The sequence below is a fragment of the Callithrix jacchus genome, chromosome 13 (genome assembly GCF_049354715.1).
Source record: "Callithrix jacchus isolate 240 chromosome 13, calJac240_pri, whole genome shotgun sequence".
Classification (NCBI taxonomy): Eukaryota; Metazoa; Chordata; class Mammalia; order Primates; family Cebidae; genus Callithrix; species Callithrix jacchus.
In genome coordinates this window covers 112,644,056-112,666,602 of record NC_133514.1, presented here as the reverse complement: position 1 = coordinate 112,666,602, position 22,547 = coordinate 112,644,056, and the positions used below count along the sequence as shown (strand labels likewise).

The window sequence follows — 22,547 nt, the reverse complement described above, 5'->3', positions numbered from 1 at the left end:
TCTTGAAGGTAGCATACCATTGGGCCTTGCTTATTTAGCCATCTTGCCACTCTGTTCCTTTTAATTTGGGGCATTTAACCCATTTACATACAAGGTTAATATTGATATGTGTTAATTTGATCCTGTCATCGTTTTGTTAGTTGTTTGTCACGGCAGCTTGTTTATGAGGTTGCGTTATGATGTCACTGGTCTATGTTCTTAAGTGTGTTTGTGTAGTGGCTGGTAATAGTCCTTTCTTTCCATGTTTAGTGATTTTTTTCAGGGACTCTTGTAAGGCAGGTGGTAACAAGTTTCCTCATCATTTCCTTTTCTGTAAAGGATCTTATTTCTCCTTTGCTTATGAAGCTTAGTTTTTCTGGATATGACATTCTTGGTTGAAATTTCTTTTCTTGAAAAATGTTAAATGTAGGCCACCAATCTCTTCTGGTTTGTAGGGTTTCTGCTGAGAGGTTCACTGTTCATTTGATGTGCTTCCTTTTATAGGTGAACTAACTCCTCTCTAGCTGTCTTTATCTTTTTTTTTTTTTCATTTTTACCTTGGAGAATCTGATTATTATGTATCTCGGGGATGATCTTGTGAGGTGTTTTGTAGTTCTAAGCATTTCTCGAATTTGAGTGTTTACCTCTCTAGCTATGTTGGGAAAGTTCTCATGGATGATGAGATATGTTTTCCAAGTTATCTCCATTTGCCTCATCTCTTTTAGGGACACCAATGAGTTGTAGATTCAGTCTCTTTACATAAATTCCATATTTCTTGGAGGTTTTGTTTGTTTCTATTTATTTATATACTCTTGTCTGACTGTCTTATAAAACCAGTCTTGAAGCTGTGAGGTTCTTTCTTTTGATTGGTCCATTCTGCTGTTAATACTTGTGATTTCATTATGAAATTCTTATAGTGTGATTTTCAGCTCTGTCTAGTCAGTTACATTCTTTTCTATAGTGGCTATTTTGTCTGTCCGCTCCTGTATCATTTTATTTTTATTCTGAGCTTTCATAGATTGGGTTTCAACATTCTTCTGAATCTCAGTGATCTTCATTCCTATCCATATTTTGAATTCTATTTCTGTCATTTCAGGCATCTCAGCCTGGTTAATCAACTTTGCTGGAAAATTAGTATGATCGTTTGGAAGAAAGAAGATACTCTGGCTTTTTGAAGTCTTAGAGTTCTTGTCCTGGTTTTTTTTTTTTCATATTCAAGGGCTGATGTTTCTTCAGTCATTGAAGTTGCTATCCTTTGGACAATTGTCTTTTTTTTTTTCTTTTATCCTATTTGATGTTTTTGGGCATTTGATTATGATATAAGGTGTTTTCAGTCGACTTGTTTTAGGAGGATTTTAGGGGGCCAAGGCTCAGGTCAGGACTCCTGGACTGTGTGCTCTAACTCTTGGGGACTGGTATCAGGGCAGGGCTCTGATCTCTGTTTCCTTAAGGTTAGGAACCTGCTGCTCAGGAGGGGCCAGAGTGTGCTAAGACTGCTGTTTATAACACTTTGATGGTTGATGCCAGCCAAAGCACTTCATAGGCAGGTGGCAGCATGATCTGTCTTGTTGACACATGTCAGCAGCAGCAGCAGTGCAACAGGGTGCACACTCGTCTGCTATGGCTGGGTGCTGTCAGGTGCCAGGGTGCCAGCCTCCATGCAGGCATCTACAGCAGCTGTGGTAGCAGCACAGCTTGGGGATTTGAGAGCCCCCACTGGAGACTGTGTGCACATTCATACTGGTGGTGTTGTTAGCATGAGACGGGGCAATGGTGGATGCAAGAGTGTGTGTGCCCTTTGTGCCCACTCATTCTGGTGTCAGTGGCCGTTCAGGGCTAGGGGCAGGTTTACTGCTTTTGGTGGCTAGTTTTGTACTGGCGGCCCCAGTGCAGTGGTGGGGTGCTGGCAGGGCCAGGGCTGGCGGGCTCCATGCCTGCCCATTCTCTGAGAACAGTATCAGGGAGGGAGGATGGGGTGCACTCACGCTAACAGCAGTGGCACGGCAGGGTGGACGTGCATACATGCTGATGGGGAAGGGAAGATAGGTCCACCTGCACACGTCTACAAAGCATTGTGGTGGGTGGCCAGTGGTTGAGTGCCTGCAGCCAAGGCAGCATGAAGGAGGCTGCAGTAGGGGAAGAATGTTGGTGCGTGTCCACTGGGGTCACTCTGCTGGAGCATTCTGCTAGTCAGGCACAGTCTGCCAATGCAGGAGCTACTATGCAGGCCCCCAGGAAGTACCTGGGAGCTTCATTCCAGACAGGTGTGGCCAGGCTCGGGCTCTGGGAGAGAGCCAGCAGAATGAACAGTGGTCCAGACTGGCCCTGTCTCATGGGCAAGACCACCCTGCAGAGTTGAGGTCCCATAGTTCCCCTAGGGATAAAGTCTCCTATGGGAGCAAGCCTAGCCTAAGGGGATGGGTGTCCCTGGCCATGCTCCACTATGGACACTCCCATACCAAACTCTCTGGGCTCTGCCCCAACTGGAGTTCTGCTTCTACCACTTCCCTAAGCAGCTTTCCCTGTCAACTCAAGTGTCCATGGTGGTCCAGGGGTTCCTTCCTACCATGATTCCAGGGGCCTGTGGTGAAGGCGAATTTTGTTCCTTGCCTTTTCAACTTACCCACTATGCAGGAGTTGTTGGGGGCCAGGAACAGGTTGTGGTGCTTGGTAGCCCTGAGCAGGGTTCCCAGCTTCCTCCCACTTCCGTCCTGGCTGTGTGTTTTCCCTCCATCTGCTCTAAATGACTTCCCTCTGAAGATCTACTAGGAGTGTGCCAGTCTTGATATACCAGTCTCTCAGTGGGAGATGGTCCTCCTGGCTCTGTCTAGGTGGCCATCTTGGAGCAGAAATTTCTCTCTTTTTTTTTAATAAAAAAGTATGGAATCTGTTATTCTGTCTACTTTTGTGCATATTAGAAATGTTTAAGTGAAAATTTTTCTAACTCATAAATTTAAATGTATAAAGGAAATATACCAAAATAGTATCTTCAGAATTATAAATGACTTTCCATTTCTATAAAAGTCAAAAAAGTTATGCAATATTTTCTGAGAAAATATGTTATATGACAGGTACATGTTACCATAGAAATGAAAGATGGAAAGAACCAAATCAACTGAGATACAGGGGTAGTTTAGGTAGAAATGGAGGGAGGGGAATGTGTCCCCAGAAGAGAAAGGAGGAAATTGATGACATCTCCTATTCGGTAGTTTTACAGGGACCCATTTTAATAAGTTACAAGTATATATACACAATATGATCCAGTGAATTTAAGTATGTTAGCTTGCTATGTGTTAGTTCTAAATAAAGGTTTTTTTCTGTAGATGATGAGTCTCTAAGAATTATTGTTCTCTTCCATATTATAAACAACTTATACAGTCTTACCCACACAGAACACTCTCAGATATTAATGATTTATCAAAATCCAGTTAATTTCTCATGATAGTTGAAACCTAGCAATATCTTTCAAATAGAAAATGTCTTTTATTCACAACAGTTTTGCTCCAGATTAAATTTTTCTTCAAGGCAGTTTGATTTGTATTCTCTCTGCAGTGCTATGAAGAAAAATCCTCCAAAGATATCCTGAAAAGAGTAGCTGCAAATGCACTGATGTCACTTCTGGCTGTCAGTAGAAGAGCGCAGAAACGTGCTTTGGAAGGTGAGCCACGTGGCACATCAGCTGTTTCGGTGCTGTTATCAAAAATTCACATGTTTTGTTGCTTGTTCAAGTTAATTTTCTTTGGACTCAAAATGTAAAAAAATTACAGTATAATCTCAGTGTCAATAGAAATAAACATATATTTTCCATGCAGAAACACAGTAAACACATAGTACTTTTCAAATAAAAAGATTAGATGTGGTTTTCTCTGCAAGGGCTGATTTGTGATGGTCCTTGCTCTAAAGAGTCTTTATGTAAATATTAGAGCAGCTAAAAGATAACACATTGAATTTCATTATAATTAAATATTGGTATCCAGATGCACTCACAGCATGCCTGAAGAAAACCCACACAGTTTTAATGGTAAAAACAACAGCAACAGATGATTCCATATTTTCGTATAGATTTCTCCTCTTGAGTGTTATACTTTCTATTTGGGAATTGGAGAATTTAGATCTGAGAATTAAAAGAGAATAATGGCAACGGCAAGTCCATTAATATCAATTGTGATTTGCTAGTAGAGCCAATGATGTATTCCTCAAGATGGAAATTGGATCTGGGGAGTGTCTTTCTAAAACTGAAAACAAGCGGGAGTCAGCATTTTAGTCCTCTTACTTTCCCGCTCCGATTCATTAATCTCTCACTGAAAATCCTAAAATGAAGTGGATCAGAAATAGAAAATGTTACTTTTTTGATAATCTGATTGGTGTATGTGGTTTTAACTTACTTGGAAATAGAATATCTTTTTGACTGCTGCAGATTTTGTCTTTCAGCCAATCTTATAGACAACTGCATGGAGCAGATGAAACACATAAATGCACAACTGAATCTAGATTCTCTGAGGCCTGGGAAAGCAGCACTGAAAAAAAAGGTAACACAATGAACGGCTATATCTAGAGACCATTCTCTATGCTTCCTGTGCCTAGAAATGAGCACAAACTTGAAATGAGTGTCTCATTTAGAAGAAACGTACAATTGGATGATTAATGAGACTTCTACATTAGCAGATTGTTGGCTTTTTTTGTTCTTAATTCTTACTTGAAGAACTTTAGACAACGTCTGTCTATTATGTACTTTGTTTTTATAAACATTTGAAAATATCCACATATACATGATACTATGCCAGATAAGCTTTTTATACTACAAAAAGAAAATCTTTATCTCAAAACAATCATAGGTTAACTAGGAATGAGATCTAAAACAACTGTAATTTATTAAGGCTTTTCTATATGTCAACCACTATTGAAACAGTTTATATTTGTTATGAACAAACACTCATTACAGCTTAGTCACACAACTGGTAACTGATGGAGCTAATATTTGCTTGATATCTTAGTGGTTGCAGAGCTGGTATTCCTAATCTCTGTTTATCTCCTTCTGTGCCTTCTGAGTATCTCCTCTAGTGTTGAGTCTGCTGGACTCATGTTTAAATTGCATGCTCGGATAAACTCAGAGTAACAGAGTTATTATATAATAGCTATGGCTAACAATAACTACTGTGGTTAACAAGATCTGCCATCCACTTATTCAGCAAATGAAAGTGTGTGAATAGTATGAATACACAAATATACATACATGTCAGCATGTAAGGCCATTATAGCAGCACTGTGTGTAATAACTAGTTTCTACTTCATTTAATAAGAAAGCAAGACAAAGCCATGTTTAATAATTTAATTGATGCAGGAGATTGATTGTATGTTTATCAGTTATTGTTTGTTTGTTTGTTTTGCCTCTTTTCCTTTTTCCTCTCTAGCCCAAGGCCCTTACTTTATCATTGAGAAAGTCAGCCAACACCTGATTTGATTGAAAACCTGTCAGTATCTGCCTCACTTTATTGAGATGAAACATGGAGGCTATCATATATCCGAGTTCCTCCATGCTTCATTGAACAGAAATAGCTTTTTTGTGGTGAATGTGCTTCTTGAGATATGGTCATCTTTCAGAGATCGTTAGCTTGTCAGTTCCCTCTAAGTTACAGTGGTTGGGCATAATTAGAGCACAGCTGCATTGTACTGTGACCCAAAGGGGAGGGAATTACTATACACAAAGGGTGGAGTATGCTGTTGCATTCACAATTTTCAACTGCCTTTTGTTTAAATAGGAGGATGGTGTTATTAAAGAGTTAAGCATTGCCATGCAGCTCCTAAGAAACTGTCTTTATCAAAATGAAGAATGTAAAGTAAGTAGAGCTACTTTTCAAATTTTTAATAGAAGTGCTGGTATTAAGCCATTTAATTTTTATATGAGATAATGTAGTTGGAAAAATGGAACGCTCTGACTTTTAAATTTTTAGATGCACAGTTGATTGGTCCTTAAACTCAGTGATAATTGTCAGAAATGGGTGTATCTAATCTTGTATTCATCAACACTGATTACATTTGTGTATATCAGTGTTTTGATTTATCATTGAAACTTTAACTTCACAAACTTCAGCCTCATTCTGTACTCTCAGGCATTTTAGGTGTTTTTTCCCCACCTATTTTAGATATGGAATGAATGGCTGGATGTGTCTTCTAAGGTAGATTCTTTCAAAATGTGTTGTCAGAACAACTCTCCAAGGAAATAAGTGAAGCTGTCTGTATCGGTAAGGAAGAAAGATGAAGAGTTTTCTGCTTCAGAGGAGAAGATAGTTAGAGCTGATGCCTAGTGCGGCCACATCCACTGAGAGGAAGTTTCTTCTAGTTCTGCTGACTTCCTGTGACCATTTACACAGCCCCTCTGTCATAAATCACTGAGATGTTTTGCTTTGTTGATAAGCATTGATAATGTTGTTTTAAACCATTGTGTCAGTACTACTCTAGAAGATACAATCTTTTGAACACTCTGATTTGCTTTGTCTATAGTTTTACAACACTTTTGAAATACTAGATTAATGCTTTAGTGCAGAAATACTAGATTATTCTTTGTAAGAGCTTATCATGAAAATAAAATTTAAAAAATTAGATTAAAGCTTTAATACAGAAAGCAAAGATAAATTACAGAAGCTTCCTTTGCTTTTTAAATGTTTATCTGTTTTGCCATTACTTGTGGTAAGAGCACCTCTGGAAAATGGATGTGTTGAACACACTTCTTCCTTAGGCTATGTTAAAAAGCCGGATACATGACTCACAATTTATATTTCAGAGTAGTTTGATGGGAATTAAATATTTATTTATACATTTTATTAAAATTCCTGTGTATGAATTTATATGAACTTTTTCTTAAAACAGAGGTGCCATTAATAAACTTATGATTCCTTCATGCTTTTGATACTATGCTTGTGACTGGATGTACAATCAGTATTCATGTGTATATGTAAATATATAAATTTCATGTGTATCTGCAGTTAATATTCATCCATGATACTTCATTCAGGGAAATACTCTGGAATACTTTACGGATAGGATCTATAAAGATTTATGAAATGCTAACCTGGCTACTAGTTATAAATATTGTGCTCAATTTGCATCATATTAGCCATTTATAAAAGTGTAATATCTCAATAAGTCAAAGCATTTCTATATTTCTAAGTTGTTTAATAAGAAGTAAATCCAAAGAATATTTAGGTTATCCTTGAATATAAATATGATCTTATGGAGGTAGAGATTCTTAATTTCAATTTCAGCTTTTATCACATGTACGGCATGTTCTCATTATTAATAGTTGGTCATATTGGGTAATTCACCAGGTCACCCACTGCCACCCCACCCTGCTGTTTGCATATGTATAACATTACGGGATTTTTCATACTGAAAGGCAGGATCATGGCGGCTGTGAGGTAAATGAGTTAAACAGTCGACAAGGTTAGATGGAGGGGACTGTCATAGTCCAGACAAGAGATGATGACACCTTAACTTGAGCAGGTAGAAAGGAGAAGAAGGGTAGGGAGTAAATTTGAGGCATAGAGAAGAAGAGGAATGTAGGGGACCTCCAAACTCCCGTGTAAGCTACTTACCAATGCAAGAGTGTATGATAGAGCAGAGCACAGGTGTGAGAGACCCGATGGTCATTCTTGCACATACTACCTTCAAGAGTCTTTGGGTCACCCAGGTGAAAGATGGCTTGTGGTCAGGAGATTTTATGGGTCTGGGACTCTGAGGAGTGATACAGACTGGGGATATTAGGAGTTATTGATGTGTGGGTGGTGTTTGTGGTCCTCACTATCATTGAAATTTCCCAATAAAGTATATAATGAAAACCTAGGTCATATCTTTGGACAATAAGAACATTTAAGAGAGGGCAGAAAACAGCTGAGAGGGGAATACTGGAGAAGGAATTTGGAGATTGTATTAGGCCATTCTTGTCTTGTTATGAAGAAGTGTCTGAGACTAGGTAATTTATTAAAGAAAAGAGGTTTAATTGGCTTACAGTGCTGCAGCCTGAACAGGAAGCATAGTGGCATCTGCTTCTGGGGAGGCCTCAGGAAGCTTCCAATCATGTCAGCAGGCAACAGGGGAACAGACGCATCACATGACTAGAACTGGAACAGGAGTGAGCTGGTGGGGAGGTGTCACACACTTCTAAATGACCAGATCTCATGAGTTCTCACTCACTGTCTTGAAGAAAGCACTAAGCCATGAGGAATCCACCCCCAAGATCTTAATACCTCCCACCAGGCGTCACCTCTAGCATTGGGGATTACAGTTCAACATGAGATCTGGGCAGGGACAAATACCCAGACTCTATCAGAGATGATCTGAGATAGAGCAGCAGCATGGAAATTAAGAAAGAAGAGACGCATAGCAAATGCCACAGTGCTTCAGCGTTGTTGGCAACAACAAAAGTGGGAGTGGCCTCAATAGAATCATCAGGGCAGAAAATAAATGGAAATTAAAGATTAAATGTGAGATGGGGAAATTACCGCAATAATAATGTGGAAGTTTGGTCATGAAAAGTGGCATTAATAATTTAAGACATATAGGATGTTTCTCTTAGCAGGTAAACTCCTAGAAATGAGCAAATTGGGGACTAGTTGTTTCAGAGACAGCAAGAGAAGAACTCACTGGTGGTTAAAGATCCCTGAGGAGGCAGGAGGAGCTGTGTTTCAGAACACGGATGGATGTATCAATCTCCCACAAAAAGTGGAACACCTCTTTCTCACTGCCAGGCAGACAGGAAGGATGAATGGATGAAAATACAGATAAACTGTGTGGACAGGATGGCAGAACAGATAAAGGAATTTGTACTTAATCTTTTCTGTCTTCTCTGTGAAATAGCAAGCAAGGTCATCTGGTGCAGATGGAGGGCTGTGTGCCACAGAGAGTGGTGAACATGGGAAGAACTTTAGGGAGAGCATTGGGAATGACTGTAGTGCTTATGGGGAGTGTCGAACATTGGGAATCACTTCTATTCTGCCACTTGATGCTATGTGAAATTGTATAGGGTGTGTGTATTTATGTGCATGCTGACATGTATAAACATGAGTCTATAAATTACCTTGGAATTCTTGTTCGTTTAAAAAAGATATTGCTGCACTTACTGTAAACAGGTGTATTTTATCTGCAGTGTTGTCCCAGGGATAACTGATCTTTGTAATAAAGACCTCAAGTTACTTCAGAATTTATTCATTTAACATGCTATATAGACTGAATTTTATATATTCATATTTCTCAAAAATTGTAATTTACTTTGGATATATATACACACACGGGGGGTGGTGAGGAGAGGAAGAGAGGGTGGGCAAGGGAGGACTCAGAGTTGATCAGAATGTTTACTTGACCAGAAATTCTCACTTCTTGGCCATTTCATAGCATTTACAGGAATATATTCAGTGTTGTGAGATACCACTTTGCTGCTTAATTTATGTGTTACAGAGGCTGTTTTCTATGCTTCCTACCTTAGTGGCACATATTAACCACCCTGGTGTTGAAGGGACTTCCTGAGACTGGTCAGGCTCTTGGTCAAGGAAGCCATGTGTGGAGCCCAGTGGGGCTGGGGCAGGATGCTGAAGCCAGCCACAGGATCCTGCTGGTGTCTTATGTTGGTGGCTTTTCTTTGTTTTGTTTTGATTTTAATATTTTCACATATTCAGAATAATGCTATCTTTTTTCCTTCCTTCAACAGGAAGCAGCTCTTGAAGCTCACCTTGTCCCTGTCTTGCACTCTCTCTGGCCTTGGATTTTGATGGATGATTCATTGATGCAAATTTCTCTGCAGCTTCTTTGCGTCTATACTGCAAATTTTCCAAATGGTAAACAGAATCCAGTATGGCCTTTCAGTAATATACCAAAATACTAGTTTTATAAATGTTGTTAAGGTGAACTAGAAAAAGTAATACATATTTTGAAGTGTTTCTCCGATTTACTGAGAGTATGATGGGCAAAGGCAAGCTTTCTTTTCGGTATGAGAGCAGACAGATATTTTAGTGTATTTGTTGACATGAGAGAGTCCTTGGCAGTACAGGGAATAGAGAGGGAGGACTGGTCTGATTATCTGGCAATTGGAAATTGAGTTGAGTAGAAAAATTGAGAGGATAAAAATTATGATGTAAGACCTCAAAAGCCAGGTGAAGGTTAGAACTTCTTGTAGATTCTAGAACAGGAGATGGGCATGATGAAAGTTAGTTCTCACAACAGTTGGTCTGGTGATACTTGATATCACTAGGGCTGCTCTTTCACTCAGGCACTTGATAGACATTTTATCAAGAGTGTGCTGTGGGCCATGCATTGTGAGTTCTGGTGAGAATGATCTGAAATGAGATAGGAGGACAGGTCATGTAGGGCCTCAGGGGCCACAACAGGGAGTTTGGATTTTTATGTGAATATAACAGGATGCCATTGGCAGTTGTAAGCTGGGGAGTGGCATGATTTAATTTGTGTTTAAGAATGATTAGGCTGGGCGAGGTGGCTCATGCCAGCATTTTGGGAGGCTATGGCAGGAGGATCACTTGAGGCTAGGAGTTCGAGACTAGCCTGGCCAACAAAATGAAACTGGTATCTACTAAAAAAAAAAACATACAAGAATTAGCCAGACATGGTGGTACACACCTGTAATCCCAGACTTGGGAGGCTGAGGCAGTAGAATCACTTGAACCCAGGAGGCAGAGGTTGCAGTGAGCCAAGATCATGCCACTGCACTCCAGCCTAGGCAACAGAGCAAGACTCCATCTCAGGAAAAAAAAAAAAAAAAGAAGAGAAAGATTACTCTGGGTGATATGTGGAGAATGGATGATTGGGAGCAAGGCTAGAAGCAGGGAGACTTGTCATGGAGACATAATGGTGGCTTGGGCTTGAGTGGTAGCTGGAGAGATTGAAAGAAGCAGACAGATTCAGTATATGGCCCAAAGGCAGAGTCAAGGAAACCTGTGGTGGGAGGTAGGAAGGAAAGAAAGGTGTCCAGGGTAAACCTCATTTGGAGAAAGGAGCCTGAATGCACACTGGTGCCGTTTACTAAAATGGGGAAGATTTGGAAGAAGCAGACTTGAAGTGAGAAAAAAGTAGGAATCAAGAGTTCTGTTTGGTCTTTTTAAGTCTGAGGTGTTGATATTCACTCAAGTGAAAATAGTAAGATGGAGTTGAATTCAACGGAGAGTAGAGGTAAGTTTGAAGATTTAAAATATTGGGAATATCATTCGTTATTTATTACCACAAGACAAATTACTCTAAAATTTAGCATCTGTAAACATCAATCATTTCATTATGCCACAGCTTCTGTGGCTCAGGAAAGTGGAAATGGCTTACCTGGGTGGTCCTTGCTCAGAGTCTCTGCAGTCATCCGAAGTCTTGACTGGGATGGAGGATTCAGTGTGCCTATGGCAGCCTCACTTCCTTGCTACTTCGGGCTGTTTCAAACGACCCAGAGTACGCGCGCCCAGGGCAGAAGTTACAGTCTCTTATAACCCAGTCTCAGAAGTAACTGAACAGCACTCCTAGCTCCTGACAGTCACACATAGCAACCCAAGTACAGAGGCAGGGGCCACTGGGAGCATCTTGGAGGCTGGCTACCATAGGAGTTGTTGTCACAGAGGTTGCATTTAAAGTCCTGTGGCTATCTGAGATTACCCATGGAGAATGTATAGATGGAGAAGCAGAATCCCATGACCAAGTTCTGAGGCACATCGACATTTGAAGTTAATCAAAAGATGAGAAAAAGCAGAAAAAAAAGGAACAGTCAGTGAGATAAGAGTGCACAGTCACAGAAAGTCAGAGATGGGCATACTCAGTTGTGTGGAATGCTCTAGAAAATTCTACTAAAATAAGGATAGCAATAGTGGCTACTGGGCTTAGCAATACTGATGTTCTTGTGGACCTTGAGGGTTATTTTAGTGCAGCACCGAAACAGAAACCTAATTAGTGTGGGCTGAGGAGAGAAGATGAAGTAGAGGAGACAGACTTTCCAAAATGTTCTACATATAAGGGGGCAGAGAAATGGAGCAACAGCAAGAGACAGATATGGAGTCAATGGAGGAGCTTTTGCTGTTTTTAAAAATGTGTGTTTTAAAGGTATGTTTATTAAGGGGTTGCTAGAGTGAGGTACAGAAAAGAGTGCATGTAAGAGCACACCCTGAGAGGACAAGAGGGGTGAAAGCTAGAGCACAGCTGACAACAGGAAGCAGAGGGAAGGCTGAGAGGAAGGATGTGGATTTAGGTAAGTTGGTAGACTTGATGGGAATGATGAGAAAATTCCCATTTTGAATACTTCTCCTTTCTTCATTTAGGAGAGAACACTGACCACTAAGAATGAGCAAAGCCAAGGGGTAGAGGTGATGTGAGAAGTGGAGAAAGTGTGAAGTAGTTGTGTTTAGAGGAAGGAAAGCAAACACACTAGGGAAGCAAAGTAGGATTGCTGGCAGTGTTAAGTACCCGTTTAAAATTTATGCTCATCGATTTAAGATTTGACTAGTTACCAAGTGTTTGTGCTTTCTTCCAACAACATTCAGGGGGTCTAAATATCAAAGGTTATACAGAGAAGGGACTAGAACTTAATTAAGAGCCCATCTAGTTACTGCCAGATGCTGATGATGGCTTATTCTTTTGAATAGTCTGACACCTCTGGAGCTGTCCATTTCGATACCCAGCTCAGGTTGTCTCCAGTCAGCACAAAGAGATAGAAGCAGACCTTCAAGCTCTTGAACTTGAACTATCATTGAAGCATATGTGTACAGAATTGTCCCTGCCTTCATTCTGTGCTGCCAACTTTCTCCGTTCCTTAGATCTGGTGGGAATGTCTCGTTTCAGTGCATTTTCCAGCTCCACTACTGTATCTTTTGTTGGCTTACTCATCTTTTGTGAGTTTCTTTTATAGAATGTATTTGATTCTGATCAATTTATACTTAAGTTAACCTCCTTGTATGACTTTCACAAGTCAATTATACCTTAGGTTTACATATAGTACAGTCTTATTGATTTAACATTAAAATGCATTTCTAATTTTCAAAAATTTTTCTCTCCCTCAATAAGTCTCATTTAGTTGTTAATTTCCTGAGAAACACTGGACCCTGGAAAGCCTGTAGATGCCACTGCTGGCTCCTGTCACTTCTAAGCTGTGTGACCTTGAGCAACAAACCGGCTTTTCTGAGTTTTATATCTTGTTGACCAAATATAGAAAATATTATTTGTTCTGTCCCCCTTCCCAGGGATATTATGTTCATTATTTGTCAGTTATGTAAAATGAAGGCATTATACAAGTTATCTCCCATTTCTAAAATCTGTTCCTCTACACAGGCCTTTATTTAGATGTTTTCTTTAGGAACAATTAAAAACCCTAGTATACTTATTTTATTCTTTTTTTAAAAAATAAACCTGGTATCTTAAAGTGCTCTATTGACATAATTAGGCCCTCAGTGAGGACAAGCCTATGAGGTTGAATGTAGACACCAACATTAGCCCCCATTGCTAATTTGCAGTTCACAGGGTAATGGCTAAGTCATTTTGATAGACAGATATGCTTTACCACTTAGTGTATTCAAAAACTAAACAGGGAAAGGAAACTGAGAAGACATTGTGATCGGCGATTATTTTTAAAGGTTGCAGTTCTCTTTGTTGGTCAAGTTGTGGACAGCACCCTGGTCAAGCAGCACACAGAGGAGCCCTGGGCAACTCTCTGATGCTGTGTGTCCTAAAGTTGGCTTCCCAGATGCCAATGGAGAACACCACAGTTCAGCAGATGGTTTTTATGCTTCTTTCAAACCTGGCCTTGTCTCACGACTGTAAAGGAGTAATTCAGAAGGTAAGCCCTTAAACTCCCCTTCATCTCATAAAAGGCTACTCAGTGAAATAATCTTTCCAATCAAAAGTTTACAACTCAGTTTCCAGGATTAATATATTATGTTTGGAGGCATTTTATTTTAAAGGATTATGAAAGGATTAAGAGGTTCACTTTGTTTAAAGCCAGTTGATGGATGACACATGAAAGGGGACAGGAGCTAGAGTAGAATCCTGCCATTTCCTTCCATTTATCTTCTTAGCATTTGGATCGTATTTTATCTTTCTCAAAAATGAGGGTTTTAGAAAGATAGCTGTCTTACATTTACTGGAGATAATAAAAGTAATATATTTGGTCTTTAAACAGACCAAATCGAGCAGTAACAATTTCAGTTTAATTTCGTTGACAAAATGGTTTATGAAATCACAGCCCTTCTCCCCGTTAGACTTTAACTTCCTTATGGCATGAGAAGCAATTTTCTGAGTTCTCTAGGACTCTGGTTCCCAGTCTAGACTTCTCATCACTGATTCTAACTTAAGGTAATTTAAAAGGGATGTAATGAGTGAAATAAATTCTAATATACATGTGCAGTTAGATTCTGTATTTAGATATGTATGCACAGACTCCCTAATTGGGAAAATCCCTTCAAATTTGAATGTAATCAGATTATATATTACTTACTAGTAGTGTTTTTTGAGTGCCTCTGTTTCTTTTTACTTGAAGGCCAAGATAAATTGCAGAAATTGAGAGCATTTATAAGAACTGAGTCTCCTTTTCCTCTACTGTTTCTTCTCCCTGAACTCCTCAGAAGATACTTTGTTATCACCACATAAATAGAGAGATCGGTCTTTCTAAGGAAGTGGAAAGATCAATCTTACCAAGGAAAGATGCTTTCAGTGGTGCATTGGTGCCAGTTCCTACTAACTCATGAGTGTCATCTTAAGTCTGCAGGAATTTTATAAAAATTCCAGTTGATGTATATTGTCTTGAAATCAGCCACAGTGGGAGTATCACACCATGTAATTTGGTGAACTCTACAAATCGTGGATCTTTTCTACCCTCACTGCAATCAGTTGTTTATTTACCAGCACATGGCTGGATATTTTCTTCAACTATATGTTCTTGTATGTCATATATGTATATATATTTGAATATATTTTCTTCATATATGTATTTATATACATATATCATTTCCAAAATGAGATGTTATCTTGAACTGGATATATGTGATTACCACTTTAAGAATGAGAGATTCTGCATATGTGAGAGCAGAGCAGGGGCAGTGCTTTCCACCACTTCGTTATAGAGCATGTTGGTGGGAAGCTAAGTGGGATGGAATGTAGGTGCCAGTCATGAGTCTGGTCTGTGACTTTGAGCTGGTGACCTGTTCTCTTTCAGCTTCCTTTGGGTTAAAGTAAATAATCTCTAAGATATGTTCCACTTTTAATCTGTTATTCTAGTGCTATACTTAAGAATATTTTGATGAAGTGTGATCAGACTCTCTTTCCAGGGACAGATTAATCAAATCTTTTTCCTCTGCTCTAATTAGGAAATGCCTGAGACTTCCTCTGTGGCATTAAGTAATAATGAGCCCAGACACTTCACATTTATACTTCTTCATTATTCATCTATAGGACTTAGAAAGTGCAGCAGGAACTAGTGTACAATTCAGGCCCTGAAGTGTCTCGTTTTCTTTTCTACTATGGTATACATTTCTACACATTCTACTTGGTGTAGAAAATTGTCTGAAAACATCTTTAGATGCAACAACAACAGCAAAAACAAAAGGAGTGCCCATAGCACATTTAGATTTTAGAGCACTGACATATGTCTTACCACCTTTGTCAGTCCGAACCCAGCAAGGGTTGAATCTAAAACATGTCAGTTTGGCTGAGAGAGGAGAAGTGGGCATGAGTGACAGACAGCACATGCAACTGAAAGTCGGCATGTAATTTTACAGTTTACTTATTGTTTGGGTAATGTCGATAATATTTCTGTAACTAATTTTATTCTCAACACTCAGAGTCCTTTGTATAAAAATGTTAAATGTATTTTATAGATTAAAGCCAACATCTTGATTTTGGTCCAGGAAAACCTAAGAGAGAAACTGGAGTAAATTGAAACAGAAAGAGAAAGGAGTTATTCTGTGCAATCACAAAAGTTCAGTGATTGCATTTCATTTCTAAAGTGTCCAACCAACTGTTTCCATGCTGTCATGGGCTTCAGCTTGATACAGCATTTTTATACTTTGCATATAGATTAGTCTAGACAATAATTTATTATCTTTCATATACTTAAGGATTTGGTGGGGTTTGTAGAAGGGGCTTTATTTGGAGGTTGAAAAGACTCTCACAGTTCAAATGATAGAGCTTTCTCATCTGTAAGCATAATAGAATGACATGTAGCCATCAAAAATTCTTATTTGTAATGATAAGTACCTGGGATAAAGTGAATCTAAGTTGTATCTATAGGTTTGATAAAAACAACAACACTTGTAGCTACAATGATCTAAAATACTCTCACTACTTCCAGAGCTGTTAGCTAGTATTCAAGACTGATTTGGATTTTTGTCTTTTTTCCTTCCATAGGGTAACTTTTAATGAGTAGCAAAATTACCAGAAGGCAGATAAAAGCGAAAACTCAAAAGGCCTGAAATAATCTCCAAACTGAATTATCAATTCTGAATAATTAAGAGTTAGCTATAGTATACTTTATCCATCATGAGGAAAGAATTAGTGGAAATTAAAACTTGAGCACAATTTTGTTCTTACCTTTTTCACTTATACTTGGAAGTAACGTAGATGGAGTATTCCAAAGGTATTAGAAAGAAGGAGAAATTAATGTAAAGGAAGACTGTAGCAGAATGTTAGTTAATTGGTCACCAAGGGACTAGGATATTAATGAAAAAGACTGGAGAAGAAAATAATATTCTCTCCATTTATCCACAGAGTAACTTCTTGCAGAACTTCCTCTCTCTAACATTGCCAAAAGGAGGAAATAAACATCTCAGTAATCTGACAATTCTTTGGTTGAAGTTACTCGTGAATATATCATTTGGAGAAGACGGGCAACAAATGATTCTGAGGCTTCATGGCTGTCTAGACTTACTAACAGAGATGAGCAAATACAAGCATAAGAGCAGCCCTTTACTGCCTCTTCTTATCTTTCATAATATTTGCTTCAGTCCTGCTAATAAACCCAAGATCCTGGCTAATGGTAAGTATTCACACACATGCATGTTTATATATGTGGTTATTCATAGACTGTTAAGATCAGCCCCAAATAATTTTATAAGTAATTTTCTAGGCATTTATTAAACACTCACTGTGTTCAAGGCACTGTGGATGGCATGGGCTCTGGGAATGAACCAGGCATTCCATGGGCTGCCTGGAGTCTCTGAATTTAGCACATCATGTCATTCCCATGGACATACTGGACACATGGAGGAAGAGGAGCTGTGGGCGTGGGCACCCTGACCTTGTCTTCTGCTTCCTCTCCTCTCTCTTTGCTCTTCCTCTAACTCCCCATCCCCTTCTCTGCATCATCAAGCAAATGCTACCATGTGAATGAAGCCTCTCCAGAACCACGTCAGTATTATAGCCCCCAACCCCTTCTTTCTGCCTTCTTTTTCTTTTTCCTCACTCTCTTATTTCCTTTCCTGGTTTTATTTCTCTGCATAGTATTATCACCATCTGATAGACTGTGTGTTTCATGTATCTGTCTATTCCTAATCTTCCCACAACAGAAGGTGAACTCTTAAGGGGTCAGGAGGTTTTTGTCTGCTTTGTTTGTTTATTTGTAGCACCTAGAATTGTGCCTGCAACTAGTGAGCATTCAATAAATACTTGATGATTGACAGAGATCCTAAGCAGGCTGGAGAGTTCAGGGCTCGAGATTAGATGGTGCAGTTAGCCTTGCAGAGACTTCATTCTCTGAGATGTAGGACAGATGGAGGCGAGGATTGGTGAGGATTCAGAAAAAAATTGAACTGAAAAGAATTGGAAAGACCTTTTTCTGCAACCATGTGTTATCTCTATGAGGAGTATGTCAATTTCACAGGGAGTGAGTTTTATAAGAGACATGTGTTCTAGTGAAAAACCACAAGGTGGGCTCCAGACCCCTGCACACCTGTTCTTGAATGCCAACCCCAGGTTGGCATCACTCTAGCATTGCCTGGCACAGCCTCGCTAGACCCAGCTTCTTCATCTATAAAAGAAACCCACTATTCTTGATTTGGTTAAGAATCAGTTTATAAACACACATAAAGTGCCCAGCACTGTTTCTGGTACATGATAAATGTTTAGCATAGATCCATTCTCTTGTTCTTTCATGTTTTTCACTTCATCTTTTCTCAGAGGCATTTCTCTATGAAATCAAGTTTTCCAAGTGTATGAAAGTGATTCTCTTTATATTTTGTGGTGTATATAGTTGTGATTCTATTTTTCTGTTAAGCCTTCTGATAATCAGCTGCTAGGAATATGATACAGAAAGATGTTTAAAGTCCAGTTCGCCTGTACCAGAGTTAACCCTACTATGGATTTTGCACTCTGCCTTCCCGTGGCTGCTGCGCTGATGTTGCACTCTCTGTTGCCAGGCGATGTACATCACTGGTTTTATTTCCATCCTCCCCACTGTATCTGCTTCAGTCCTCACATTTGTAAAATGAGGGTAATGATAATCCCTCCTCAGGGCAGTAAGAGAGCCTGTGAAGCATCTGTGACCATTCTTGGTATGCAGCATTTACTCAGTAACATCTGATATTATTTATTCACCTTTCTTAGAATAATTTTTTTCTTTGGGGACTAATTACTCCAATTTATTATTGAGAGTTGGAAAAAGGACCAGCTTTTTGGGAACTGAAGGAGAGAAGTCTGCGTTTTCCACTTCTAGATCCCTCTAGAATTATTTTTAGCATTTCTTTGTAGTCAGCAATGCTTTCTCTGCTTCATTAGCTTAAAGCAGATGGACACTTTGGTGAAAAGAAACTTCCCATACTCCCAGAGACTAGAGATCAGTGGGCTTTCGAGGCAGGGGTAAGATAAGAGACAGCAGTGTACAGTTGCTGTGTGGAACTATAAAGGGATGTCACAGGCTATGCCTTCCTTTCCACTTGGGGATTTTTAGAGGAGGCCTTAGCAGAGTCAGCCAGCTGAAAAGACTCCCAGGAAAGGCTGCCTCTGATCGGTAGAACCCGCACATCTGCTTTAAGTAGTCAGGAGTGGAGTGTACAGTGGAGCTTGATCTTGCTGTTAAAAATAGGTCTGAGGCTGGGCACAGTGGCTCATGGCTGTAATCCTAGCACTCTGGGAGGTGTGGTGGGTGGATCATTTGAGGTCAGGAGTTTGAGACCAGCCTGACCAACATGGTGAAACCCTGCCTCTAGTAAAAATACAAAATTTAGCCAGGTGTAGTGGCAGGCGCCTGTAGTCCCAGCAACCTGGGAAGCTGAGGCAGGAGAATCACTTGAACCTGGGAGGCGGAGGTTGCAGTGAGCCGAGATCGCGCCACTGTACTCCAGCCTGGGCAACAGAGCAAGAGCGAGACTGTAGCTCGAAAAAAAAAAAAAAAAAAAAAGAGATCTGGAACATTTCTTGTTTCTGGTAGTGCCAGGCTAAGTCTCCCATGAAAACAGCAATAACATTGTATGCTTGGCTTTTGTTGGATATCGAGGGATGAGAGTACAGGAAGCTGCTATTCCCCAAAGTAGGAATTCTTACTGGCTTCCTGCTTGTATTAAGCTGGACCGCCAGAGAACCATTCTCTTAACAAACGGATGAGTCAGAAATAAGTTGGTTTCCCAAACTGCATGAAGGAGACTGTAGAGAGAAGAAAAAAGTGTGTGAGACTGGGTACTACAGACTGCTTCTGATGGGGCTCTGCACGCAGAGTTGGCCATGAACTTGGTTTAAGGTATGCCTCTGGGTACTTAGAAGCAAACTGCCTTGGTGATGGATAAAAGACGAGTTCATACTGGGCATCAGGGAACCTCCACAAATAATTGTTCAAAAGCATTGACCAGTACAAAGTTAGAGATAATCAAACACATTAGGAGACATGGCAACATGTAGTAAGAAACAGCAAAGGGATAAAAATACCAGCCTCTCTGCCCAGACTTTATGGGAATTACAAAGCATGGGTTTAAAAATAACTTTAATTATACCATATTTAGATAAATAAATGACAAGCTTGAAAATTTCAGGAAATGGGAAACTGACAAGTTGAAAAATTTGAAAAGAACCAAATAGAACTTCAAGAACTTTACTGTGCAATATGATAATCAGCCACATGTAGTTATTTAAACTTAATTAAAATTAAATATTCAGTTAGTCAGTTGCACTCACTACATGTGGCTAGTGGCTATCTTATTAAATAACACAGATAGGAATATTTCCATTATTGTAGGAAGTTCTGTTGGACAGCACTAATCTAGAACTTCAGGAGCCAAAATTGAAAACCTAATGTACAGATCTGACAGCAAGTTAGGTAAAGCAGAGGAGAGAACTTAGAGATTAGAAGATAGATTAGAAAAATATTATCCAGAATGCAGCAGAGAAAAGTAAAATGATGAGAAAGAATTAAAAGAATCAAAGTTAAGTGACACAGCAGATATATCAAGACAGTCTGTGTGTTTAATGAAGTGTCCTAGAAGAATCAGAGAGGAAATATTTGAAGAGATGATGGCTAAAAACTTTAAGAACTTTTCTAAGACACTAATGTCACCGTAACTGACAACTCACTGTAATCACCAACATGATATCCCTAAATTTATAATTAAACCAATTATATTAAGAAGGTAATATTCAAAACTCATTATTTCTAATTATTTATATTTTACTATCACATATTCACTTGAAGTTATTTAAATATTTATATGAGAGTTCAGACTTATTTGTTAAACTCAAAATTGTTTTATTGCTTTTTTCATATGCATATGAAATGTGCATGTTTCACAATAAAATTTGTTTTTTTAAAAAGTCAATCCACTTGCATTATCATAGGGCCCACCATATTATTTCACACACAACACACACACACACACACACACACACACACACACACACACACACATATATACAGTACTTTATTAAAAATGCTTTAAGGGATAGCAGCTGGTTGAAGGAGTTATAAACTTACCTAGATCATAGGAATTATATATTCTGAGTGTTTGAGACGACATTTAAAAACATCACTTGGTGCTACTCAGATGGAAACAAGGAAATCACCCTCCCGTTTAGTAAGGGGACATTTGATGATGTACCTAATGAGTGGTACTTGCAGCCATACGTCACATGACAAATTTTTTCTGCCAGCTACTTACAAGGCCTGGTTCTGGGTAGGTTAGGATACAGGAAAACCAAAGGGCATCAGATAATGCAGATGAGGTGTTCAGGGAGTCAGCTGCAGCATGCTAGAAACGTTGCTGCACCTGCCTTTCATATTGTCCTTCTGCTGCGCATTTCAAGTTCACTTCATGGGGCAGCTTTTTTTGTTCACTTTTTGTTAAATATTTAAAATCCCTTAAAATAAACAAAATTGAATTACATAGACAAAATTTTTGTTTTAATTCTGGAATCTTTCACCCAATGAGTATTTAATGAGCTCCTAAAATGTACTAGCACTGTGGTTGGACTAACAACACTGAGTAGACGCTGCTCTCTGACTAATACCAGTGAGCAGACGCTGCCCTCTGACTAATACCAGTGAGCAGACATGAGCTGTAATGAATACCAGTGAGCAGATGCTGCCCTCTAACAAGTACCAGTGAGCAGATGCTGCCCTCTGACTAATACCAGTGAGCAGACATGACCTGTAACGAATACCAGTGAGCAGATGCTACCCTCTAACTAGTACCAGTGAGCAGATGCTACCCTCTAACTAGTACCAGTGAGCAGATGCTGCCCTCTGACTAATACCAGTGAGCAGACACTGCCCTGTAGTTAGTACCAGTGAGCAGACATGACCTGTAACGAATACCAGTGAGCAGATGCTACCCTCTAACTAGTACCAGTGAGCAGATGCTGTCCTCTGACTAATACCAGTGAGCAGACACTGCCCTGTAGCTAGCACCAGTGAGCAGACATGACCTGTAACAAATACCAGTGAGTAGCTGCTGCCCTCTGACTAATACCAGTGAGCAGACACTGCACTCACAGACCCTGCCCTTGAACCAGTTATAGTTTAAATACATGTATTTTGGGAGTGGCAAATAGTATTTGTTACTCTTTTATTGAGATAACTAAATGCTTAAAGGAATTTTGTGAATTTGTATTCCTGTCCCTTGAGTTCTTTTTCTTTTGTTTTCTTTTATTATACGTAAGTTCTAGGATACATGTGCAGAACGTGCAGGTTTGTTACATAGGTATACACGTGCCATGGTGGTTTGCTGCACCCTTCAACCCGTCATCTACATTAGGTATTTGTCCTAATGCTATTCCTCCCATAGCTCCCCACCCCCTGACAGGCTCCTCTGTATGATGTTCCCCTTTCTGTGTCCATTTGTTCTCATTGTTCAACCCCCACTTATGAGTGAGAACATGTGGTGTTTGGTTTTCTGTTACTGTGTTAGTTTGCTGAGAATGATGGTTTCCATATTCATTCATGTCCTTGTAAAGGACATGAACTCATGCTTCTTTGTGGCTGCATAGTATTCCATGGTGCATCCATGCCACATTTTCTTGATCTAGTCTATCATTGATGGGCATTTGGGTTGGTTCCGAGTCTTTGCTGTTGTGAATACTGCTGCAATAAACATACATATGTCTTGATAGTAGAATGATTTATAATCCTT

General features: G+C 39.4%; 1 protein-coding gene across 8 annotated transcripts in view; it reads left to right on the top strand.

The window, feature by feature from the left end:
* Nucleotides 1-22,547, top strand: part of RTTN (rotatin) — a 180,895-nt gene that overhangs the window by 149,054 nt on the left and 9,294 nt on the right. For 7 of the 8 annotated variants that reach the window (XM_078346992.1, XM_035271328.3, XM_054244299.2 and 4 more), the window contains 6 exons: nt 3,532-3,637; nt 4,411-4,508; nt 5,739-5,816; nt 9,680-9,806; nt 13,581-13,783; nt 16,708-16,975. In XM_078346992.1, the coding sequence (XP_078203118.1) occupies nt 3,532-3,637; nt 4,411-4,508; nt 5,739-5,816; nt 9,680-9,806; nt 13,581-13,783; nt 16,708-16,975 (880 nt within the window). Of the gene's footprint in view, nt 1-3,531; nt 3,638-4,410; nt 4,509-5,738; nt 5,817-9,679; nt 9,807-12,596; nt 12,732-13,580; nt 13,784-16,707; nt 16,976-22,547 lie in introns of those variants that run through there. The other variant, XM_078346993.1, reaches the window with a different exon arrangement.